Source organism: Ipomoea nil, unplaced genomic scaffold, assembly GCF_001879475.1.
Source record: "Ipomoea nil cultivar Tokyo-kokei standard unplaced genomic scaffold, Asagao_1.1 scaffold3321, whole genome shotgun sequence".
NCBI classification, from domain to species: Eukaryota; Viridiplantae; Streptophyta; class Magnoliopsida; order Solanales; family Convolvulaceae; genus Ipomoea; species Ipomoea nil.
The window spans coordinates 5,413,331-5,435,929 of NW_017619749.1; the positions used below are offsets into that span (position 1 = coordinate 5,413,331).

General features: G+C 34.6%; 1 protein-coding gene and 1 long non-coding RNA gene across 7 annotated transcripts; both read left to right on the forward strand.

The window, feature by feature from the left end:
* Window positions 1–1,936: 1,936 nt before the first annotated feature.
* Window positions 1,937–11,521, forward strand: LOC109170462 (ACT domain-containing protein ACR3). Of its 6 annotated transcripts, none has more exons than XM_019319582.1 (9): window positions 1,937–1,999; window positions 5,764–5,891; window positions 7,017–7,130; window positions 7,322–7,367; window positions 8,262–8,376; window positions 8,990–9,057; window positions 9,702–10,316; window positions 10,782–10,877; window positions 10,977–11,521. In XM_019319582.1, the coding sequence occupies exons 3-9, from the start codon at window positions 7,060–7,062 to the stop codon at window positions 11,310–11,312; spliced, it is 1,347 nt and encodes a 448-aa protein (XP_019175127.1). In that variant the 5' UTR covers window positions 1,937–1,999; window positions 5,764–5,891; window positions 7,017–7,059; the 3' UTR covers window positions 11,313–11,521. The 6 variants fall into 6 exon arrangements, with proteins under 6 accessions (XP_019175127.1, XP_019175124.1, XP_019175125.1 ...); XM_019319579.1 differs by having other exon boundaries at window positions 1,941–1,999; window positions 10,782–10,886; XM_019319580.1 differs by lacking the exon at window positions 1,937–1,999 and adding an exon at window positions 2,037–2,119 and having other exon boundaries at window positions 10,782–10,886; window positions 10,977–11,443.
* An 8,860-nt stretch (window positions 11,522–20,381) lies between these two features.
* On the forward strand, window positions 20,382–21,315 carry LOC109170463. The gene is made up of 3 exons (XR_002052444.1): window positions 20,382–20,397; window positions 20,951–21,023; window positions 21,291–21,315. It is a non-coding gene; the product is annotated as an uncharacterized LOC109170463 (long non-coding RNA).
* Window positions 21,316–22,599: the final 1,284 nt, after the last annotated feature.

Here is a 22,599-nt window from a genome sequence, read left to right on the forward strand (position 1 = left end):
TGCACTATTGTACAATTATATATAGAGACATATAGGTTAATTTAAACACATCTCGTAATTTATCTTCCTTAGGATTCAAATATGGGAGTAATATTAACTTTTTTTAAAGAGAAATTAATTATTTGTGTACGAAGAATATAATAATTCTAGTTGGGAAGTAAATAGTGTCATCATATGAATGTTATTGACTTATTGTTTGTAGAAAAAGTGGTGACAAGAAGGGGAAAAAAAAAACATAGGGAATATGCCAAGTTTGTGAGTGAATAAGCTAAGGTCATATGATATGATATGATCCTGATTCATTGTTCTCCTTTAATTCCTCCTTGATAAAAGGGATTCTTGTGGGGACTATATATCAAAATGTAAGTTGGAATGTGATTCCATTTCTCTTGGTTCTTATAAATATGCAAAGTTCGATTTGATGGCACTTCATTTTTCCCCCCTATACTTTTACTGCCTACCTAAACTATATATAATTATTTTATTTAACGCCAATAATGATGTCATGATTTCCATGGACATGCACTAATAGGGTGATGCCGTTCCAATCCACATTAGAATGATTGTGTTGTGTTGACATAATTAGGTACAGTAACACGTGGGTTAGGTTGTCAAACTTACATTGTTATCTCTATGCAATGGTGTAATTAATAATTTAATATTAGTGAAAAATGGTATTCTGATTAAATTTATATTTATTAGTATTAATGAAAAAAAATTACTTTGTTTTTTTCTTTTTTTTTTTCCTAAATTGTATAAATTCTTTTAAATCCCATATAATGTGGTATATATTCTCAGGTATACAGACATGAGTGAGTAAAAATTATAACATAACAGCTTGAACAGTTAAGATAGAGATTCAGAGGGTCCCAAGCTTATAAAGGTTTTGGATAGAAAAATCCTAAAAGTCCCCACTGTGGGGCTTTTAATGTAGTATTTATAGGAACTTGGAGGAGACACATGTCGAGGAGTCAGCATGTGCATGTGACACATGTTCCTCATGCACTCGACAGTCTGGGAGGCTAAATAAGCGACGTCCACATGTGATGGAATATTTGATTGACCTATAGCTAGCGTGCTCGGGTTTAATGTTATTATCTTTATTTGTCTTTTAGTACTTATCATATTGGCTTAGGAAACCCTAGCCGAGCAGTCTGAGTCGGGACTGAATTTAAAGTTCATTGAGCAAAGACTCATTAAGCTAAGAAGGAGCCTTGTCCTTAGGTTGGGTCGAGCGAACCCCAATGATGTCGGATGCAGTCAGTAAATGTCACTCTCTATGTATGGAGTTGGATCCAATCAGGTATGAGTATGTACACCTGAGGTATATGTCCTATCACTATCTTTTATTGATAGGACGAGTCTAGAATAACATTATAATTGAAATATAACCATTACAATTCAATATCAAATTAAAATCAGTCAAATTGTCCAACCAGTAAATTTCAACACAAGTCATATAAAGTACGGTAAAATATTTTACATCATGCATCTTATTTCACCTTCTCACCCGTGACGGAACTATAACTTATAAATAGAGACAAGTTTTTAGGGTAGGTGGTTGAATTAGATGTTACCTCTTTTAATATAGCTGAGCTTTTGTAATTTAAAAGGTAGTTAATTAAGAAAATTGAGATTGACCTTTCAAAATTATTATTGATGAAGTTAAGTTATATAGTATCAAAAATTGATTTTGCCCATCAAAGAATTTGTGGTCCACTTGTATCTGGTTGCTCTTTTATAGGAGAGGTTTAGAATTGGAGAAAATGATTTTACCCAATATTGTATTTTATTTTATAGTGGCATAAGTGCATACCTATATGTTTTGTTGCGTAGCAACTTTAATAAAGCTCCTAGTCACCAACAAGTCATTTGGTTGATTCTCAAATCTCAACCGTAGCGTTGCTTCTATATGTATGATGTCCAGCAGCCCACAAGAACTCCCTAGCTAGCTCGATCATTCTTATTTCTTAGTACCATTCCACTATCAAGCTACTGAGTGAGTGCTCTGATCTCATCTTCCTACTAATATCAATTCTCCCTCCCTCGCGATCCATATATACATATATCTCTCTCTTCTCCATCTTGTCTACCTTCTTCATTTTGCGCTTTAAGCTCAGTACGTACCTCCTTTCTCTTCAATTCTCTCACTAAAACAACAATACAAAAATAACTGCCTAATTCATCTCTTCCATTTGTGTTGTTTGTCTGTCTTTAATTTTTATTTGCATCCTTCTTTTTGAATCATATCATTCATCACGCCAGGCCACTTATTACACATACACTCACTTCATCTTCACCCACCAACTTATGTTTCTGTTTTCTCTTATTAAATTATATTATATATAAATTTCATGCTCTTAATTGTTTTCCTGTTTTTTGTATTCTTTAAAAAACCAAATTCCATGGAAACTGCTTAAGAAAAGGCGATGATGATCTTTATTCTTTAGTGTAGAACAGTTAGTTGTCGCTCGCGGTGCTTTAATTTATTTAGGGGTTTAATTTGCCATTGGATCAAAGCTGGCTAGCTGCTAACTTTCTTGTGGATCGAATCCGTACCATCAATTTTTGTGGTCAAACAAGTGTGATTGAGAATTGAGATGATATGATATACTGGGAATTTTGGCTTTCTGTCCTTTAAACTAGTGTGGGAATCAAATCTTTATGTCAACTCCTTCACTATTTTAAATCCATTTCAAATTCTAGAGCATCTCTGCACTAGCAAGGGACAAAACTATTTCGCTAAGAATTAATATTTTTTTTTTTTTAAAAGGGATGGTAAGAATATATGCTGCATAGTTATGCTACCCTACATCAACTTTGCGGCAGAAGCTGAGGTCCTGCGACACCACCTTTCTATTGAGACAAGATCCCATTTATTATAGAGTAGGTAGCATCGTATCAATCTTATGACCACCGCCTGCTATTATATCACTAAGATTTTTTTTATTACAAAGGAAGGGAGATACCCACATATATAATCTACGCCTACACCGAGGCTCAAACCTTAAACCTCCCACATAAGGGAACAACCAGATACCAATGGACCACAAGGTCCTTCGTTAAGATTTGAATACTATACTATAGTCTTGATTTAATTTATGAAGAAATATTAACAGCTTAGTTATTTGTGTCTTGCTTGTATGTATATAGAGCCCCGAAATATTAAACCTCCTTCAAGTCAGTACTAGTAATGATGTGGAGTCTACCAAAGCATTGTTAATGATTTCCTTATTGTTAATGTAAATGCTTTAATCTCATATCTGTAGTACTAATCTTAAAGAAATACTATAACATAATTTGTCTTTCTAAAAAAAATAAAAAGTAAACATCAAGAACTAGAGAGTTAGGAAATCATTATACTGTTAGTTAGTAGTATTTTGTTTTTTTGTTTATATTTTTTTAGATTTACTTTTTTGTGTTGATGACTTCACTGGAAGTTTTAATTTTTGCTACCATATTCAATTACTGAATCTGCTATTTAGTTGCTGAGTAGGAGTAATTTATTATTCTTTATATTTTAATATCATAGCTACTGAACACTACTGCTACGAATGTTTTTAACTTAGTAAGTTAAAGTAGAGTGATTGGAGGATTAATGACTGTAGTGTTTGCAAGGAATGGGACCAACAGATATATTATTTGAGCAGTCACAACCTCAACCTGCTTGTGAAACTTTAAATTGTGTTTCAGGCTCAAATATAATTCCTTGAGGTGATTGTATATTAAAGTTTTTGATTATTTGAAAGGCATTCCAAAATTTGTGCATAATGAACACTTAGTCAGTGACTAAGAAAGAAGTTTAATTTACTCCATTAAAACAGTTCAGTATAAATTCAATTTCTTTATTACACTGTTCATAACACATACAAACACTACATAAAAACAAACAAGCAAGTTAAATGGGCATGGTAACAAAAAATTATATTTTGTTTTGAGGCTGGTGGTGCAAACTGCAAAGCCATACATAGGATCATCCATTGAGGTCAATTTTGTATTTTGCCATTGTGAAATAAAACTTGTTAGTGGTTCTAGATGTTAAACAATAAACTCAACTGTATATTTCTATATGTTCTGTGTACATTACTCAACTGTATATTTCTATATGTTCTGTGTGTCAATGTACAAGGAGGTATAGAGCTATTTATATTAGACAAGAACTAATCCTAGCCATAGGTTTCAAATACCTAAAACTAAGGCTAAGAGAGATCCTCTCAACTAACACCCTATTTCTCTAACACTCCCCCTCAAGTTGGAGCATCCAACTTGTTACATATGTATCACACGAACCATAGGACTCCACACTTAGACTCATAAGCCCAAGTCTTGAACCACTCAAACAACCTTCGAACCACGCTGTGCCAAACCAGTCCACAACGCACCTTGTCGCATCAACAATGCTTCTACGGAGCCAACAAAAGCTAGGCCAATCACCACAGCGCCGCACCTGCCTCTCACTCCCCACACCCTTATCACCGCTGCCTAACACCACAGTTTACCTGCCTCACACTCCACAAACCCTTAGCGCTGCTAGACCACAGTGCACCTGTCCCTCTCACCATGCACCCTTATCAACGCTGCCTAACACTACAGCGTTTCCCTGGTGCATGTACGTAAACTGATTCACTCTGAATCACTCTTCAACCGTCGGCCTCCCCCGCGGCATATGCCAGGTCCGCCCCACTCCTGGCACCTGTGCTGCCCACTCCTGCAACACCCCTGTTTACGCACACTGAACAAGCTGCACTTGACTCAACTCAGACCCTAGAATTGCTCCCATACCAAGTTAACTTAAAGCGACAAACTATGATAAACAAAATACAAAGCTCAAGACTTATTAATACGAATACGATAAACAAAAGAAAACTACGGCCTAATTATTCCTCAGCTTCGTGGACCTCAGACCACCCAGCTTCATGGACCTCCCCTATCACCTCTCTTGGCTGTCTCTCTTTCTCGGCTGACACCAAACTGGTGAACAAACAGATCCTCGCTGCTGTCGTCGGAGGTTATGAACCCAAACCCCTCACTGAACCACTCGACGCAGCCCTCCATCCTCTGCTCACTCTCCTCAGCCATAATAAACAAAACAGACCAACCCGAAAACGCAGCAGTCCAAAAATGCAGCAGTCCACAACGCAGCAGTCCAAAAAATGCAGCAGTCCAACACGTAGCAGTCCAAAACGCAGTAGCCCTTCGCAACACCGGAGTACACCACCACTGCAGACGCGTTGGGTGTTCAGAGACGAGCCCAACAGTACCGGCCGCGACCGGAGAAGACGCCGGAGAACTGCCCACGCACCGGCGTGTGGCGTCGGAACCCTAGGACTGCGCCGGCGCGTGAGGACTCCGGTGGCTGCTCCGCCTCTCCCGCCGGCGTCGCCTCCTCTTTCTGACCAACACCCACTACCCAGTCACCTCAAGGCTCTGATACCATGTTAAACAATAAACTCAACTGTATATTTCTATATGTTCTGTGTACATTACTCAACTGTATATTTCTATATGTTCTGTGTGTCAATGTACAAGGAGGTATAGAGCTATTTATATTAGACAAGAACTAATCCTAGCCATAGGTTTCAAATACCTAAAACTAAGGCTAAGAGAGATCCTCTCAACTAACGCCCTATTTCTCTAACACTAGATAATCATCACATTAAATTTTGGCTCCTTTTCAACAGTTGGTCAAGCACAATATCCTTCGTGAATATCCACAGAAACATGTTCATCATACTGAGAATTGTTTCCATCTCTTACTTCCAGGTCTTTGCATCTCCTGCAATGTGAAAATTTTTTTGGCGGAACTATGAGCAGATTTCAGATGAACTTTGAGGATGGAGAATGCATGAGTTAAAAGGACAGAAGCTACTATTCCAACTTGTCTTATCAAGGTATTACAATTTTCCATGATTACACTTCAATTATTGTAATTTGTTTGGATGTATCCCTCCCTTTATATGATGAAATCAAATTAGACTTGATATTGTTGCATCTCAATATGCATTGGCACATCTTTAATTCCGTCTGTCCACCCAGAATCCAATCCTCTATTTTTTTTTTTTTGGATAGATCTGATTTTTTTAATGAAATCCCTGAATATATGTAGCGCATGAGGCATGTACAAGGGTGAGGTGAATGTCTTTCTTATTCACACAGATTCATGTGAATGCATGTTCAGAGCATTGGTTAGCACCTTTTATTTGCAATGCCAATTCTAGAAAATATTGCTGATTTGCATCCTTTTATATGATGAAAGTGAGGCTAATTTAAACTTTCATTAAGTTATCATGTAATTGTAATGTACTAATGTATTACCACATTCTAAAACTATGTGAGAATGAAAGGTCAAGTTGAGTACACTTTTCCGCCTGTCCTCCTTATCCAGTATAGAAACATGTAGTTAACTAAATGAAGAAAAGATGTATGGATAGACTGTATAACTCTATTCAAAACATGGTGCAACTTTATTGAATTTCCTCCAGCTCATTAGTATGTCTTACTCTACATCTATGTTGTTGATTAATTGAAGTAGTTATGCGAATTCCAACTAGACAGTGTTAGGAATATTACGCTCACAAGATTACTTCTCTTATTATCTTTTAAATAATCAAATTATATGATTTGAAGAAGTTGCTTAAATTCCAGTTGGTTGGTGTTAGGAATATTATGCCTCGCAAGATTGTTTCTCATCTTATCCTTTTAAATAATCAAATTATATGTTTTTTTGGTGGCAAATGTATTTGTTCTTCCATCTTTAAATCTGTTCTGCTGTTCTGCATCAGAACTATAATATTTGAAAAGTTTACATGCAGTTCAGGGCATATTTATCCTTTGTCTAGTAGTCACAGTTCTCCTGCCAATGACTTGCTATTTACAATTGTATACCTTTAATCTCCTTTCCCTTATTGCTAATTTTGGTTGAAGTGCCGCTAAAATTGCTATTCATGTTACTGATAATTAATGGTACATCAGCTACTATAGACTATGTATTAATATTGGCTCAAATGTTTGGGCAGGGAAGGGGAGAAGTAACTAGCATACTATAGCACTGCTGTTGATATGGCAAGGGCATGTTGGCCATATTTTGATCCTGAATATGAGACTCTAAGCATCAGAATAAATCCTCCAAGGTTCTATTCTACAGTATATCTTACTACATCCTTGAACAATTCTTTTTGTATGATTTCCATGGCTAAAATTTAAAATATTTTGTGCCCTTCTGTTTAGATTTCATCATTCATTTTGTGTGTTCCTGAACCATTAATTTTGGTGATATCATTTTTTTCCCATATTTTAAATTGTGTATTGGTTTATCTATTAGGGTGTCTGTTGACAACATCAGCTGCAAGGATTGTACCATAGTGAAGGTACTTTGCCAACCTTTTTAAGAAGTCATGCATATGATAGCCATTCTCCCTATCTGTTGTATGTGAAAGTTAAGGAGTGAGATAATGCTCATTCTCTGAAATGTAGAGGTTCTCAGATTTTACTTAGAGCAATATTGTCCATCCTAGCTTGCTTTTGTGTTCTTGAAGTTGATAAAGATAATGCATAGCTTGTTTAAGGATAACAAACTTATCAGTCATGAATGTTTATCTCATAAATAAGATTATAAATTGATTTTTGGGCTGTGAGCTTTTTTGAATATTAACCAATCAGACTTTGAGCCTCCATGTTAGATGTTGTGCATTGTTGAGAGTGGTCCTAAATCCTAAATTTTCTCTTCCTTCTCAAATTCTAATCCTTTATGCTTCTGCTATTTTATATAAGGCTTTGATTGGTATGTTGGAATTGTGAGAAGTTAATTAATTACCTGACAAACTGGCCAAAATGGAAACAGAAAAGGCTGTATTACTCACATATGCTTGCTTTTCTTTTCTTGTGGAGAACTAGTAAAAGTGAAATCCAATCCCAAATATGAATTTGTACAAGTTTTTATAAAAATTTTGTAGCATAGGGGTATGTAAGGATCAACTTTCTGAGCATTCAAGGTATTCTTTTATTTGAAATTGTGAATTTTCCTTTATTCTTTTGTTAGTTCTCCTCTTTTGGGTTACTTTTTTTTTTTAATATGGGACAGACCAGAAAAAGCTAGCTCAGCCTGGAACTATGTAGATATTGATTGTACACATAGATGTGCTCATAGGTATAATGTTCTAGCAAATGTTTTTCATAAAGTGGGATGCATCAGAAACATCATTCTTTCCCTAGCTTTCCCTTTCCTAATATGACCAGTTGAACATTTTCATTGCAACACCTAGGTCGACAGTGTCAACAAACCAGGAATACTTCTGGAGGTTGTGCAAGTCTTGTCTGACCTTGATCTCATTATCACTAAAGCTTACGTATCCTCTGACGGCGGGTGGTTCATGGATGGTAAGTCTACCTTTTCTTATAATATTTCCAGTATTTTTGGACCTAATAACATCCCATTCCATATTTCTAAGCTCTTATTTGGGTCCGTTTGAAACTTGTTTTAGTTGTATGTTCCAGAGAACTACTGGAGACTGCATGGATCATGTTGTACACTATTTCAATTCAAGCTTGGACTGCTAGCTCAAAATAAATAGCCAAATCAAATTTCAGAGACAACGATGGTTACTGATTTACACAGATGTGTATGCTTTAAAACTTACATCTGTGGGGAGTGAAAAAAAAGGGGGGGGGGGGGGTGGGGGGGAAGGGGGGCAAGGGGGAGATGGGAAACAAAACAAAATAGCTTGGTATAGGTTTAGGAGAAAGGCAAAAAATTTGCAACTACGTTTCAACTTTTTTTTTTTTCTTTTTGTGTGGATTCTCTAAGTAATTTTGTGAGCTTAGGTATTAAGGTTATTTGCACAAGTAACAAACTAGAAGCTCTTTTAGGGCGCCTCATATATATTTCATCTCCTTTTTCCACCTTCTATGAACTCCATCTATAAGTTTATATAACACACAAGTGACGCACACAAGAAATAATATTTAACAATTTCAATTGTTTTCTTAACAGTTTTTCACGTTACCGACCAACATGGCAATAAAGTTACAGATGGAAACACTATTGGTTATATAGAAAAGGTAAGGTGCTCATTTTCTTCTATGGTTTCAGTATGAAGCTCAAAAATTCAAACATATATGTTTGATTTAGCTGGAAGGTGATGATGCTTTAATTAGCATCAAGGGATTTCCATGTTGCTTACATTGAGGTAGTGTCACATGAGGGAGGTTATTTGGACAGAACTACGAATAAGTAATACACACACACACACACTAATAGGTGAAAAAGTATTAGTTGCACAAAGACTCAATTCTTTGACACACTGAAAATTATAAAGAAAGATTTGATAATATGGCCGTTATTCACATCTGACATGCTATGCTGATGTGTAACGAGCAACTACTTTGTTGTTTCGTATGGAATATTTCTCTATAGATTAATCATATTTCAGTAATTTGTTCTGATAATTTTTCAAATATGGGGCAAGACTCAATGATTGTGTTTATATTCTGTGAACAGTTGGTATGGTCCATCCTGAATGTGTGTGATATGGATCTCAAATAATTACTGATAGAATCACAATAAGATCCTCAAGAGGGTTGTATACTTGTAGTGCATATAAGTTTCATATGGGAGGTTGAAATGATGTGGTTATTTGAGGTCGATCTTTAGGCTTTGGCATGACTTGGTATGCTAAGGTTTCCTTGTTATTTTTATACAATAGGCTCTTGGACCAAAGGGTTACACGTCAGATGTGTTGAAGACTTGTCCAGGGAAAAACGTGGGAGTTAACTCTCTAGGTGACTACACTGCTATTGAGCTTATAGGCAGGGACCGCCCAGGTCTTCTGTCTGAAATTTCTGCTGTCCTTGCCAATCTTCATTTCAATGTTGTTGCTGCTGAGGTCTGGACTCATAACCAGCGCATAGCATGTGTTCTTTATGTGAACGACAAAGTTTCATGCAACGCTGTTGATGATCCATCAAGATTGTGTGTGATTGAGGAGCAGCTCAAAAATATTCTTCGAGCATGCAAGGATGATAATAATATAGCACACACGAGTGTCTCCATGGGCAGCACCCACATTGATCGGCGGCTGCATCAAATGTTCTTTGCTGACCGGGATTATGAAGGCGGTTGCCTGGACATGGAGGCAGATTGTCCTTCACTCAAACCAAACGTCTCAATTGATCACTGTGTGGAGAAGGGGTACTCTGTAGTCAGTGTGAAGTGCAAGGACAGGCCAAAGCTTATGTTTGACATAGTGTGCACCCTAACGGATATGCAGTATGTTGTTTTCCATGCAGCTATCTCATCAGATGGTCCTTCTGCATCACAGGTATTCACTAACTTAATTTATTATATATGATCTAGGATGTATTTAATTAGAGGACGACATTAATGAAGGAGCTGAGAAAATTCCATTTTTCTTAAAAGGTATAAGCCTTAAGGACATCAGTTCTGCGCCCACAAGAATAATTAACAAAAGAAATGTTTTGTAGGAATGACTAAATATACAAATTTTAGAATATGAGTTTGGAATTGCTGTGTAAACAAATTGGGTAAAAGGAAGATATCAGGTTTTCCAGTTTAGTTAGTAGTATAGCTGGAAAATGATTCGCACTTGTTTAGTTTTGGATATTAAGAAGACAAAATATTGAGCTTTTTCTTAATCAGTGATAAGGTTTACACCTATAAGGCTAAAAGTGAGGTTTTGCAGAAAACTAATTATGCTCTTTTAGAATAGCCTAAATATCCTTGAGTCTTGATTCTAATGATTGAACTTAAGGTTCTGGGATGGTAGGAATACTATATACGTCATATGGATGGATGCACTTTGGATACTGAAGGGGAAAAGGATAGAGTCGTCAAGTGCCTTGAAGCTGCTATTCAAAGAAGAGTAAGTGAGGTGAGGGAGACTAGCTAATAATTATTTCCATACATTGCATACCCTTTTGGGTAGAGTTGATTGAAGTGGCCTGGGTTGAATTTGATGCAGGGCCTAAGACTAGAACTATGTGCAAAGGACAGGGTAGGACTGCTATCTGATGTAACAAGAGTTCTGAGAGAAAATGGGCTGTTAGTTACAAGAGCGGGGGTGTCAACTGTTGGGGAGCAAGGAGTGAATGTGTTCTACGTAAGAGACTCATCTGGAAATCCAGTGGACACAAAAATAATTGAAGGACTGCGCAAAGAAATCGGGCAAAGGATGATGCTTAATGTGAAGAAAGTGGCAGCATGTGCATGTGCAAGTGCAAAGGTACCACCTGAGACTGCTGCTTGGTCTAAGACTAGCTTCTTCTTTGGGAGCTTACTGGGGAAATTCCGGGCCTAAAACTTAGTTTATCAATAAATGGATTAATCATCTTCACTACTCTAATAATAAAAACCTAGTGTCTGTCAACTCAAAAATTTGATTGTACTTGTTGTTTAAGCTTTTCAATGTTTACTTGGATGTTGGACTAATTATGCCCCAGTGGAAGTGATCAAGATCAGCTCATTCTTAGTCCATATATTTTATACTACTACTACTACTAGCTTTTTGCCATGTCACAAATATATTTTTGATAAGAATCATATATAGCATTTGATGCTCATTTTTTTTTTTTAGTACATTAGAGGCCCTTAAGCGAGAGCATTATCTAACCCTTAGATTCAGGGTGCAGTGTCCCAGGCATCAGCCAGAGATCGATCATGGTTCAACTGCAACAAATAAGCAGAGAAAGTAAATTGAAGGGAAGGGAACTTGTCTGGTAATTCCACTGGTAGACTAAGACTATTGCTAAGTTTGGATACTTGATCAATATCCAAACTGAATGATGCCAATAGGTAACTATCATATACCATGTTTAAACAAATGTTATAATATCGCCTACCATTTACTTGTAGTTGAGATATTATGTATTTATTATAGTTAATATATTATGTATTTTAGTTTATTTACAAGTACATAATATATATATGTTAATTTAAAGTACTAGCATGGTCGGTCCTGGTCATGTCTAGCCCCTATTTTTTATACTCGGTAATTATTATTTTTGAATTTATAGATTGATTTTAGTTGTAATTAAAAATAAAATTTTAGAAAGAATTGAAATCTAAATTTTGGTGAATAATTTTGTATTTAAATTGAAAAGGAGCTTTGGACTTAATTGAACAATTTTGTAGATTTAGGGGATTTGAATAAAGCTTTTTTTTAGTTAGGGGACTCAATTACACGGGGATCAATTTGACACTTTTCCCAAGTTAAAATAAGCAAAAGTATTGTAAGTGAGATTTAATCCCATGCCATTTCATGTATTATCTAACGCTCATCCAACTAAAGTGCTGAATTTCTTTATGACTTGTACATGTATATAAAGGAAAGGGTGGGTGGGGAGCTGCCCCCATTGTAGATCCGTCCATGGACTTGAGTCTCATTACAATCATGGATGTTGTAGATACTATTTATTATTTAGCATTAAAAAAAAAAAAAAGATGCATTGAATTTAGTAGGTATTGTGTTTCAAAATGATTTGATTTAGCTTTTACTAGATGCAATTAGTTTTTTTGATAATTTTTAAAATTATATTTAGATTTTACTATTGATACTATAACTATAATAATAAATGAAATGAATGTCTTGTTGACAATAAACCAATAATGCATATATTCAGTATTTCACGTTAAGATACAAATGAAAAATAAAATTGTTCTAAAAAAAATGATTTTTTAATTTACAAAAGAAAAAAGTTAAAATAAATATAAGTTAAATTTTTAAATAAGAACAAAATATTAACATTATGTTAAAGTGACATCTCGCACCATGAACCATTCTTGATTATCTCTCCAACGCTTATTCCCATATTACACAAATAAAAACGCGATGAAACCTCTTATTATCACAATCATTATTAGTCCACATAAATTGTATAGACCATATTTTATAAAATAATGTATTTATATATTATTTTGTATAATATACATTTAATATATAAATAATGTATATTTAGTATATTAATAATGTATATTTTATTTATGGTTGATGGGGACCACACAAACGAAAAGGAGCTGGGCCAAAACACAGCCCAAGGAATTAGTTCTCTTTTGGGCCTACCGAGAGTGAGCTGGGCCGATTGGCTGAAGGAATTATCCATATTGCAGCTGATAATTTGTTAAACAAAATTGCTGAAAATGTTTTGGGTTCTAATGCCGTGAAGCAAGGCAAATTATGTTGTGCATCCGTGTGCATAGTGCACACGGATGCAAAAACGGCTTCATTTATTTAAATAAAAAAATTATTTTTAATTGATGTTAGTTACGTAAATATATGTTCATAATTTTATAATTTCATATTCTGGATTTATAGTTATGAAATTGCGAATGTGTAGTTATGCAATTTTTGATTTATAATTATGAAGTTATGGATGTGTAATTATGCATGCAATTCTGGATGTATAGTTATGAAGTTATAATTTCACATTCTGAATGTATAGTTATGAAGTTATGAATATGTAGTTATGCAATTCTGAATGTATAATTATGAAGTTATGGATAGGTAGTTATGCATGCAATTCTGAATGTATAGTTATGAAGTTATAGATGTGTAATTATGTAATTCTAGATGTATAGTTATGAAGTTATGTATGTGTAGTAATGCAATTCTAGATATATAGTTATGAAGTTATAAATGTGTAGTTATGCAATTCTAGATGTATAGTTATGAAGTTATGGATGTGTAGTTATGCAATTATATTCAATTGAAATTATGGATAGTAAAAGTTTTGAAAGTAAAATTATATTCAATTGTGACTTTTCAAGGGTACCTTTTTTTTTTTTATGAGCGAAAGGGTCCTCATTTATTCATCATTAGAAGGCCCTATTCGTAAGAATTTTACTATATTCATTATTCATTCTACATTTTTTATGACTTTAGGAATTTTTATAGCCTATAGAATCTATTCTATGTATAAAAGAAATACAATAAAAACCAATACTCAATACTATGATATAAAACCAATCAACCCCCCCCCCCCCCCCCCCCCCTTTTTTTTTTTTTACGTTTTCCCAACAGAGTGAAATTTTAAATTTAAGGCAAAACTTTTATACTTTTTTTTTTTTTAATTTAAGATTTTTGTAAATTTTTTTCTTCAAAGTACATTATTAATATACTAAAAGTACATTATTTTTATACTAAATATACATTATTACAAAACATACAAAATATGATTCACAAAACTTGTGTGGACCATGGTCTATATTGTGATAATAAAGGTTTCATCGCCTTTTTATTTGGGAAGAATATGGGAATGAGCGTTTGAGAGATAAATATACGCAAGCATTGGCGTAATGGAATGGACTTGCTGTTTCCAGAAGGAAATTATCACAAACACAACTAACCGCGTCGCTTGGATTACGCATTTACGCATGGTGGCAATTAAAGGCAGAGACATTACATTTTCACTTGGGAAAATAATCCTCAATTACTTCACTTTTAGAAATTTGTTTGTAATAAGTACAGTTAAAACAATTTAACAAATTTATTCTACCAAAAAAAAAATTAAACAAATTTAAGTCCCTAAATTATTATTTATTTTTATTATTTAACGTTCCTGAGGATACCTCTTTCACCCAAAAAAAGTTTTAAAATTTCAGAGTTTCTTCCTCCCGCAACCTCTACCCTGTCCGCCAAAACTTCTGCCACCTTCGAGGAGTCTGAGAAGCTTATCCTAGTATGGATATTGTCCGCTTTTCTGTGATAGTCTTTATGACTACAATATGTGTTTTTTGTATCAGTTCGATCACCCTCGTCATCATAGGATCAAAATATCACCGCAAAGAGCCAAATTTTGCTGTCAATCAAATTTTTGTGATGAACAATAACCTCTCGTGTCAGTGCCCTGCAAATTGGAGCATGAACATCACAATACACAACGCAGACATTCATCCTACTTTTATAAAGGTTTTGAGGTTCTAGCGTACCATGAAAATTATAAAAAACGGACAACCGAGTCAAAAGTATGCCTTCCGAAACTTTTCCGACATTAAAAAAAAAAACACAAAAAAAAAAAACAATTCGCCGAACAGGCCGGTTAGGCGATCTGGGCGGCCGGCCGCGGAGGAGGCCGCCGAGACCATTCCTCGAGGCGGCCTCCTAGCGCCTAGCGCCTAGGCGCCGATTAACACTGGTTTCCATTGTAAAATGAATTATTAATTACTGTAATATTTATTTTTGTATTTTAAATGTTTATTTTTTTAATTATAAATTAATTTTTAGATAATATACTAAAAATGAATATACAATACATTAGAAATGAGCATTCAAAATTAAAAATAAACATGCAATGCAGTAAAAATAAACTTGTATGTCAATAATATGCCTTACAATGTTGACCATGGTCCATGTGGTATAATGATTGCTCATATACACACCCCTTGTACTCCAAATATATATGCAGCTCACATACAATGTACCTCTTAATATTTATCTTGACATAAAAATTAAATTATTATATTTATTTGTTATTCATAAATCATACATTAGTTGACTTTACGTACCATGAGTTTTTTTTTTTTTTTAAAAAATTCAATATTCTTAGGGCATATAAGTACATAAGTTTTGGCATTCAAAAAAGTACATAAGTTTTGTTTTGTTAACATTCACATGGTGCAAGATTTAAATTCTTGGATTTGACCTTGTTGTGTGCACTATTGTACAAGTATATTGAGGCATATAGGTTAATTCAGACACATTTCATGATTTATCTCCTCTAGAGAATGAATAGGAGAAATATTAATTTTTTAAATGAATTTATTAATTAATTTGTATGAAGAATACAATAAGTGTAGTTGGGAAATAAATAGTGTCATCACATGAATGTTATTATTTGTTGAAAAAGTGGTGACAAGAAGAAGAAAAAAAAAAAACATAAGAAATATGCCAAGTTTGTGAGTAAATAAGCAAGCTAAGGTCATATGATATGATATGATCCTGATTCATTGTTACAAAGTTGGATTTGATGGCACTTCATTTTTTCCCTATATTTTTAGTGAACACAGTTGGGAATTGCCCATACCCTAAACCCTAAACTATATATAATTATTTTCTTTAATTTAATGCCAATAATGATTTCAAGTGGATCTACATGGGCAGGCATTATAAAAACAGACTTTATATAAAAACAGATTTGTAATTTTCCATTTCTTTTTTCTATCATCTTCCTCTCCGTAATAAGCAGCTACTATGTTCATCAATACAACATCTTTCTTCTTTCCCTCAATGATTGGTATACTCTGCTGAGATTGCAATACTCTCTTGTACGTGGATCAAGTAATAATTGTTAGTTGGGCTTTTGCTTGTGGATGCTAGCTTGCATTTATCCGGGCAGTACCTTTCTCAAGCAGCAAGTGCTTCTTCTAGAGTTCTAGGTGGGTTTCCCCTCCGCTTTAGAGTTTGGGCGTGAGGCGGCGTGGTTTCTTCTCGGACGGCCTTCAAGGTGGTTTTCGACTTCGGAGACTGATCTTTGATGCATAAGGGTTTCTCGGCACCATCTATCAAGTACACAGTGAAGCAGACTTCTCCGGCAGTCATCGTGCATTGTGCGGATGGCGGCGACCTCCTGTGATGCTCCGACGAACCAGCAACAACAGTGCCGAACGACGATAGGAGATCCGGCGACCTCTGATCTGGTCTTCCCACCAACAGTCCAGACAGGTACATTAACATCTCTGTGATCTCCTAAATTACCCCAACAACAAACCCATCAACATCATCACCACCATACTTCTCCAAGAACCCATCAAAAGGCTCTATAAGGTTCCAAGGCTAGCTAGTTAACTTGTGTCCAGCTCATCCAAAATGTATTTTGTAAGATGCAGTTACAGACTTTATATAAAAACAGATTTGTAATTCTCCATTTCTTTTTTCTATCATCTTCCTCTCTGTAATAAGCAACTACTATGTTCATCAATACAACATCTTTCTTCTTTCCCTCAATGATTGGTATTCTCTGCTGAGATTGCAATACACGCCAGCAAGCTACACATACATACACTCACTTCATCATCTTAATTATGTTTCTGTTTTCTCTTATTAAAATACAACGAATATTATACAATGCAATTGATGAAATGAGTTGTATCAATTATGTTTTTTAATGTTATTCTTGCTTGAATTCGAACAAATAATTGTCCAATTATCCGTGCAGTGCGCGTGCACGTGCGATGCACGGATAAAATTTTCTAATTATATATTTAGATAATAAAATTGTTACTATTTCTTTAATCCTTTCAAAATTTGTTAAATATTCATTCAAATACATGTAAATATGTATCAATGCAGAACACTATTGAAATTTTTCATATGAGCAGAAACAAACATGTGGGACCAATTCTACATTAGGGAGAAACATGTGGGACCAATTCCTTGGTTGATATTCGATTAGAATAATATAGATTAGAAAAAATTAAGATATTAATTTTAAGGATTTTGATTTTGGTATGGCCTCATTTATTTACCGGAACAGGCCACAAAAATGGAAAAACCGGCCCTAATTGAGATGATATGATATATTGGGAATTTTGGCTGTCCTTTACAGCACGTTTGGTTCACGGAATGAATTTTGAGGTAATAGGAATGCTATTCCATAAGGAATGGAATAGGCAAGGAATAGAATAGGAATTGTATTCTATTGTTTGGTTCGCGGAAGGAATAGACTTTAGGAATTATATTACAGTGTTTGGTTGATTTAAGAAATAGAAATGAAATATGTTTAAAAGACATAAATACCCTTATAAAAATATGTGATGGTGGCGATGGTGGTGGCGGTGGTGGTGGTGGTGGCGGCGATGGTGGTGGCGGTGGTGGCGATGGTGGTGGTGGTGGTGGTGCTGGGGTGGTGATGGGGGCGATGGTGGTGGTAGTGGTGGCAGCGACAGCGGCGCGGTGGTGCTGGGGTGGTAGTGGTGGTGGTGGCGGTGGCAGTGGTGGGGGCGGCGACGGTTATGGTGGTGGTGGCGGTGGTGATGCTGGGTGGTGGTTCTGGTGGCGGTGGTGGTGGCGGCGGCGGCGACGGTGGCAGTGGTGGGGGCGGCGGTTGTGGCGATGGTGGTGGTGGTGGCGGCGGCGATGGTGGTGGTGGTGGCGGCGGCGGTGGTGGCGGCAACGATGGTGGTGAAATAGGATAAATTTATATATAGGATAAAAAAATTAGGTTAAAGAAAGGGGTAAAAAAGAAAATATATTCTAAAATTAGCGTTTGGACTAATACCAGGGGGCCCTAGTAATAGCTATTACCTTATTTGAGGTAATAGGCTATTACCAGGAATACTATTCCTGGTAATAGAAATGGTTACCAAACAAAGGAATAGGCCTATTACTGGGAATGCTATGCCATTCCCAGCCTATTTCGTGAACCAAACGGGCATTAAAGTAGTGTGGGAATCAAATCTTTATGTCAACTCTTTCAGTATTTAAAATCCATTCCAAAGTCTAGAGCATCTCTGCACTAGCAAGGGTCAAAACTATTTCGGTAAGAATTAATATTTTCTTAAAAAAAAAAAAGGGATGGTAAGAATTACATGAATATATGCTGCATAGTTAAAATATTGAAAGTTATGGCCATCGTATCAATCTTTTGTATTTTTTTTTAACCGCATCGTATCAATCTTATGAACTGCTTTAGCTGCTGGTTCCTACGTACTCACTAAGATTTAAATACTATACTATAGTCTTGGGTTTTATTTATGAAGAAATCTTAATAGCTTAGTTATTTTTGTCTTACTTGTATGTATATATAGAGCCCCGAAATCTTTAACCTCCTTCAAGTCAGTACTAGTAATGATGTGGAGTCTACCTGCAAAGCATTTTGTTAATATATTGATGTAAATGCATTAATCTCAAATTTGTTGTACTAATCTACTATAACATGATTTGTCTTTCTAAAGAAAATAAAAAAAGTAAACATCAAGAATTAGAGAGTCAGGAAATCATTATATTGTGAGCAGTTAGTAATATATATATTTTTTTGTTTATAATTTTTTAGATTTACTTTTTGTGTTAATGATTTCGCTGGAATTGAAGTTTTAATTTTTGCTACCATATTCAATTATTGAATCTGCTGTTTAGTTGCTAAGTAGGAGTAATTTATTATTTTTTATATTAAAATATCATAGCCACTAAACACTAACACACGAATGTTTTAACTTTAGTAAGTTAAAGGAGAGAGATTATATTGGGGGATTAATGACCTTAGTGTTTGCAAGGAATGGAACCAATAGATAATATTTGAGCAGTGACAACCTCAACTTGCTTGTGAAACTTTAAATTGTGTTTCAGGCTCAAATATAATTCATTCCTTGAAGTGATTGTAATTCTGATCTTGCTAATGTTTGAACTTATGAATTTTCACATGTCAGAAAATTTTACCAAGTATATTGAAGTTTTTGATTATTATATTTGAAAGGCATTCCAAAACTCAGTCAGTGACGAAGAAAGAAGTTTAATTACCCCATTAAGAGAGTTCAGTATAAATTAAATTTCTTCATTACACTGTTCGTAACACATACATAAAAACAAACAATTCAAGCAAGTTAAAAATGGGCATGGTAACGAAAAATTATATTTTGTTTTGAGGCTGGTGGTGCAAAGCTATACATAGGATCATCCATTGAGGCCAATTTTATTTTGCCATTGGCAAAAAAAAAACAAAAAAAAAAAAAAAAAAAACTTGTTAGTGCAGTGGTTATAGATAAGCATCACATTAAAAAGTTATGCATATGATGATAGCCATTCTCCCTATCTGTTGTATGTGAAAGTTAAGGAGTGAGATAATGCTCATTAATTCTCTGAAATTTGGAGGTTCTCAGATTTTACTGAGAACAATATTGTTCATCTTTGCTTGCTTTAATTTTGTGTTCTTGAAGTTGATAAAGATAATGCATATATAGCTTGTTTAAGGATAACAAATAAGATTATAAATTGATTTTTTGGCTGTGTGCTTTTTTGAATGTTAACCAATCAGCCTCCATTTTAGATGTTGTGCATTATGATTTATGGAGAGTGGTCCTAAATCCTAAACTTTCTCTTCCTTTTCAAATTCTAATCCTTTATGCTTCTGCTATTTTAATTTGTATAAAGCTTTAATTTGATTGGTATGTTGGAACTATGAGAAGTCAATTTATATATATACTTGCTTTTCTTTTGTTGTCGAGAACTAGTAAAAGTGAAATCCAATCCCAATCAAATATGAATTTTTACAAGTTTTTATGAAAATTTTGTAGCATAGGTATGTGAGGATCAACTTTCTGAGCATTCAAGGTATTCTTTTATTTGAAATTGTGAATTTTCATTTATTCTTTTATTTGTTCTCCTCTTTCCGGTTTTTTTTTTTTTAAATATGGGACAGACCAGAAAAAGCTAGCTAGCGGGTGGTTCATGGATGGTAAGTCTACCTTTTCTTGTAATATTTCCAGTATTGTTGGGCCAAATCACATCCCATTCCATATTTCTAAGCTCGATCTTATTTGGGTCCGTTTGAAACCCTTTTTAGTTGTATGTTCAAGAGAACTACTGGAGACTGCATGGATCATGTTGTACAGTATTTCAATTCAAGCTTGGACTGCATGCTCAAAATAAATAGCCAAATCAAATTCCAGAGACAACGATATGATGCTTATTGATTTACACAGATGTGTATGCTTTAAAACTTACATTTGTGGGGAGATGTGGAAACAGGCCGGGGAAACAAAACAAAATAGCAATTATGTTTCAACTTTTTCTTTTTCTTTTGGGTGTATATAGTGGATTCCCTAAGTAATTTTGTGAGCTTAGGTATTGAGGTCATTTGCACAAGTAACTAACTAGAAGCTCTTTTAGGCCGGGCACCTCTTATATATTTCATCCCTTTTTCCGCCTCCATCTATAAGTTTATATAACGCACTAAGCGACGCACAAGAAATGATATTTATTAACAATTTCAATTATTTTCTTAATAGTTTTTCACGTTACCGACCAACATGGCAATAAAGTCACAGATAGAAACACTATTGGTTATATAGAAAAAGTAAGGTAATCATTTTAATTTTCTATGAAGCTCAAAAATTCAAACATTTAATGTTACATGAGGAGGTTATTTGGACAGAAAATACTACATATATAGAGGTAGGTGAAAATGGTATATATGGTCTAAGATCATATCCTCAAGTGGGTTGTATATATACTTGTAGTGCATATAAGGGAGTTTGAAATGATGTGGTTATTTGAGCTCGATCGATCTTTAGACTTTGGCATGATGACTTGGTATGCTAAGGTTTCCTTGTTATTTTTCTACAATAGGCTCTTGGACCAAAGGGTTACACATCAGATGTGTTGAAGACTTGTCCAGGGAAAAACGTGGGAGTTAACTCTCTAGGTGACATGCAGTATATATGTTGTTTTCCATGCAGCTATCTCATCACAGCTATTCACTAACTTAATTTATTATATATGATCTAGCTAGGATGTATTTAGAGGACGACATTAATATAATAATGAAGGAGCTGAGAAAATTCCGTTTTTCTTAAAAAGTATAAGCCTTCTAGACTAAGAGTAAGCCGGCAACTTACCATGCTTATTAAGTGGATCATGATCATATTCTTTTTATACCTCAGATATGTTATATTTATACGCAATATTCATTATTTGAATGTGTATAATAATTAATTGTAAAGAAATGTATGAACTGTCTATTATTCTCTGTTGTCCATTACACAAGATGTTCACCCCTATATATACAAACTATAAGATACAAGAAACCAATAAGTGAAAATAAAATAGAATCAATAAGAATAATAATAATGAAACCAAGATTACAAGAGAAAATATTTGCTAGAAAAATTATAAGTGATTTCTTTCCTTAACATTAATTAATAAAATAGTATAAAATTAAAATAACTTAAAGGTTCATTATTTATATGCATAAGGTTCAGTATTTGCGTGCATAAACTTCATTATTATTTAAGCATGTACAAACTAATTTAAGGTAAATTATTTAAATATGTATATTTTATGTTAGACTCATTTTTGTTGTACATCAAGTTCATAATTTTGTATCTCTCTCACACACAACCATAATTACAGACATGTTATAGAATTCAGCCCACCTTAAATTTTAACTTGTGTTCATCTTATATAGAAGGATAATATTAATCTACATATCATAGTTCTGATGGGAGTCATAACATATAAGGCACGTGACTAAAATGATATATAAGAAATGAAAAAATAATGACAAAAATATGAAGGTTTTAAAAAATGTATAATTTTAGAAAAAAAAAAATCATTTAGGACTATCTGGTCAGAAACACATCTCCCAAATGAGTTTGAGAAACAAAAATTAAATTTTGGGTGATGAGAGAAACCTGCTACCATTACATGAATGTGTACACTGTTTTGTGACCTTAGCCGGTAAAGAATTACAAGGAGTAGGGGTGGATCCACAGGGGGTCAACTGCCCCCTCCCCCACTGCCCTTGTAAATATATATAGATCGAGTTAATTCCACCAGATCTCCCTTATCGTTGGTGGCAATTTTAAATTCAGTCTCAGACTATCATTTTTGTTATTTAACATCCTGGCATATTATTTTGTGGACACTTTTAGTCCTT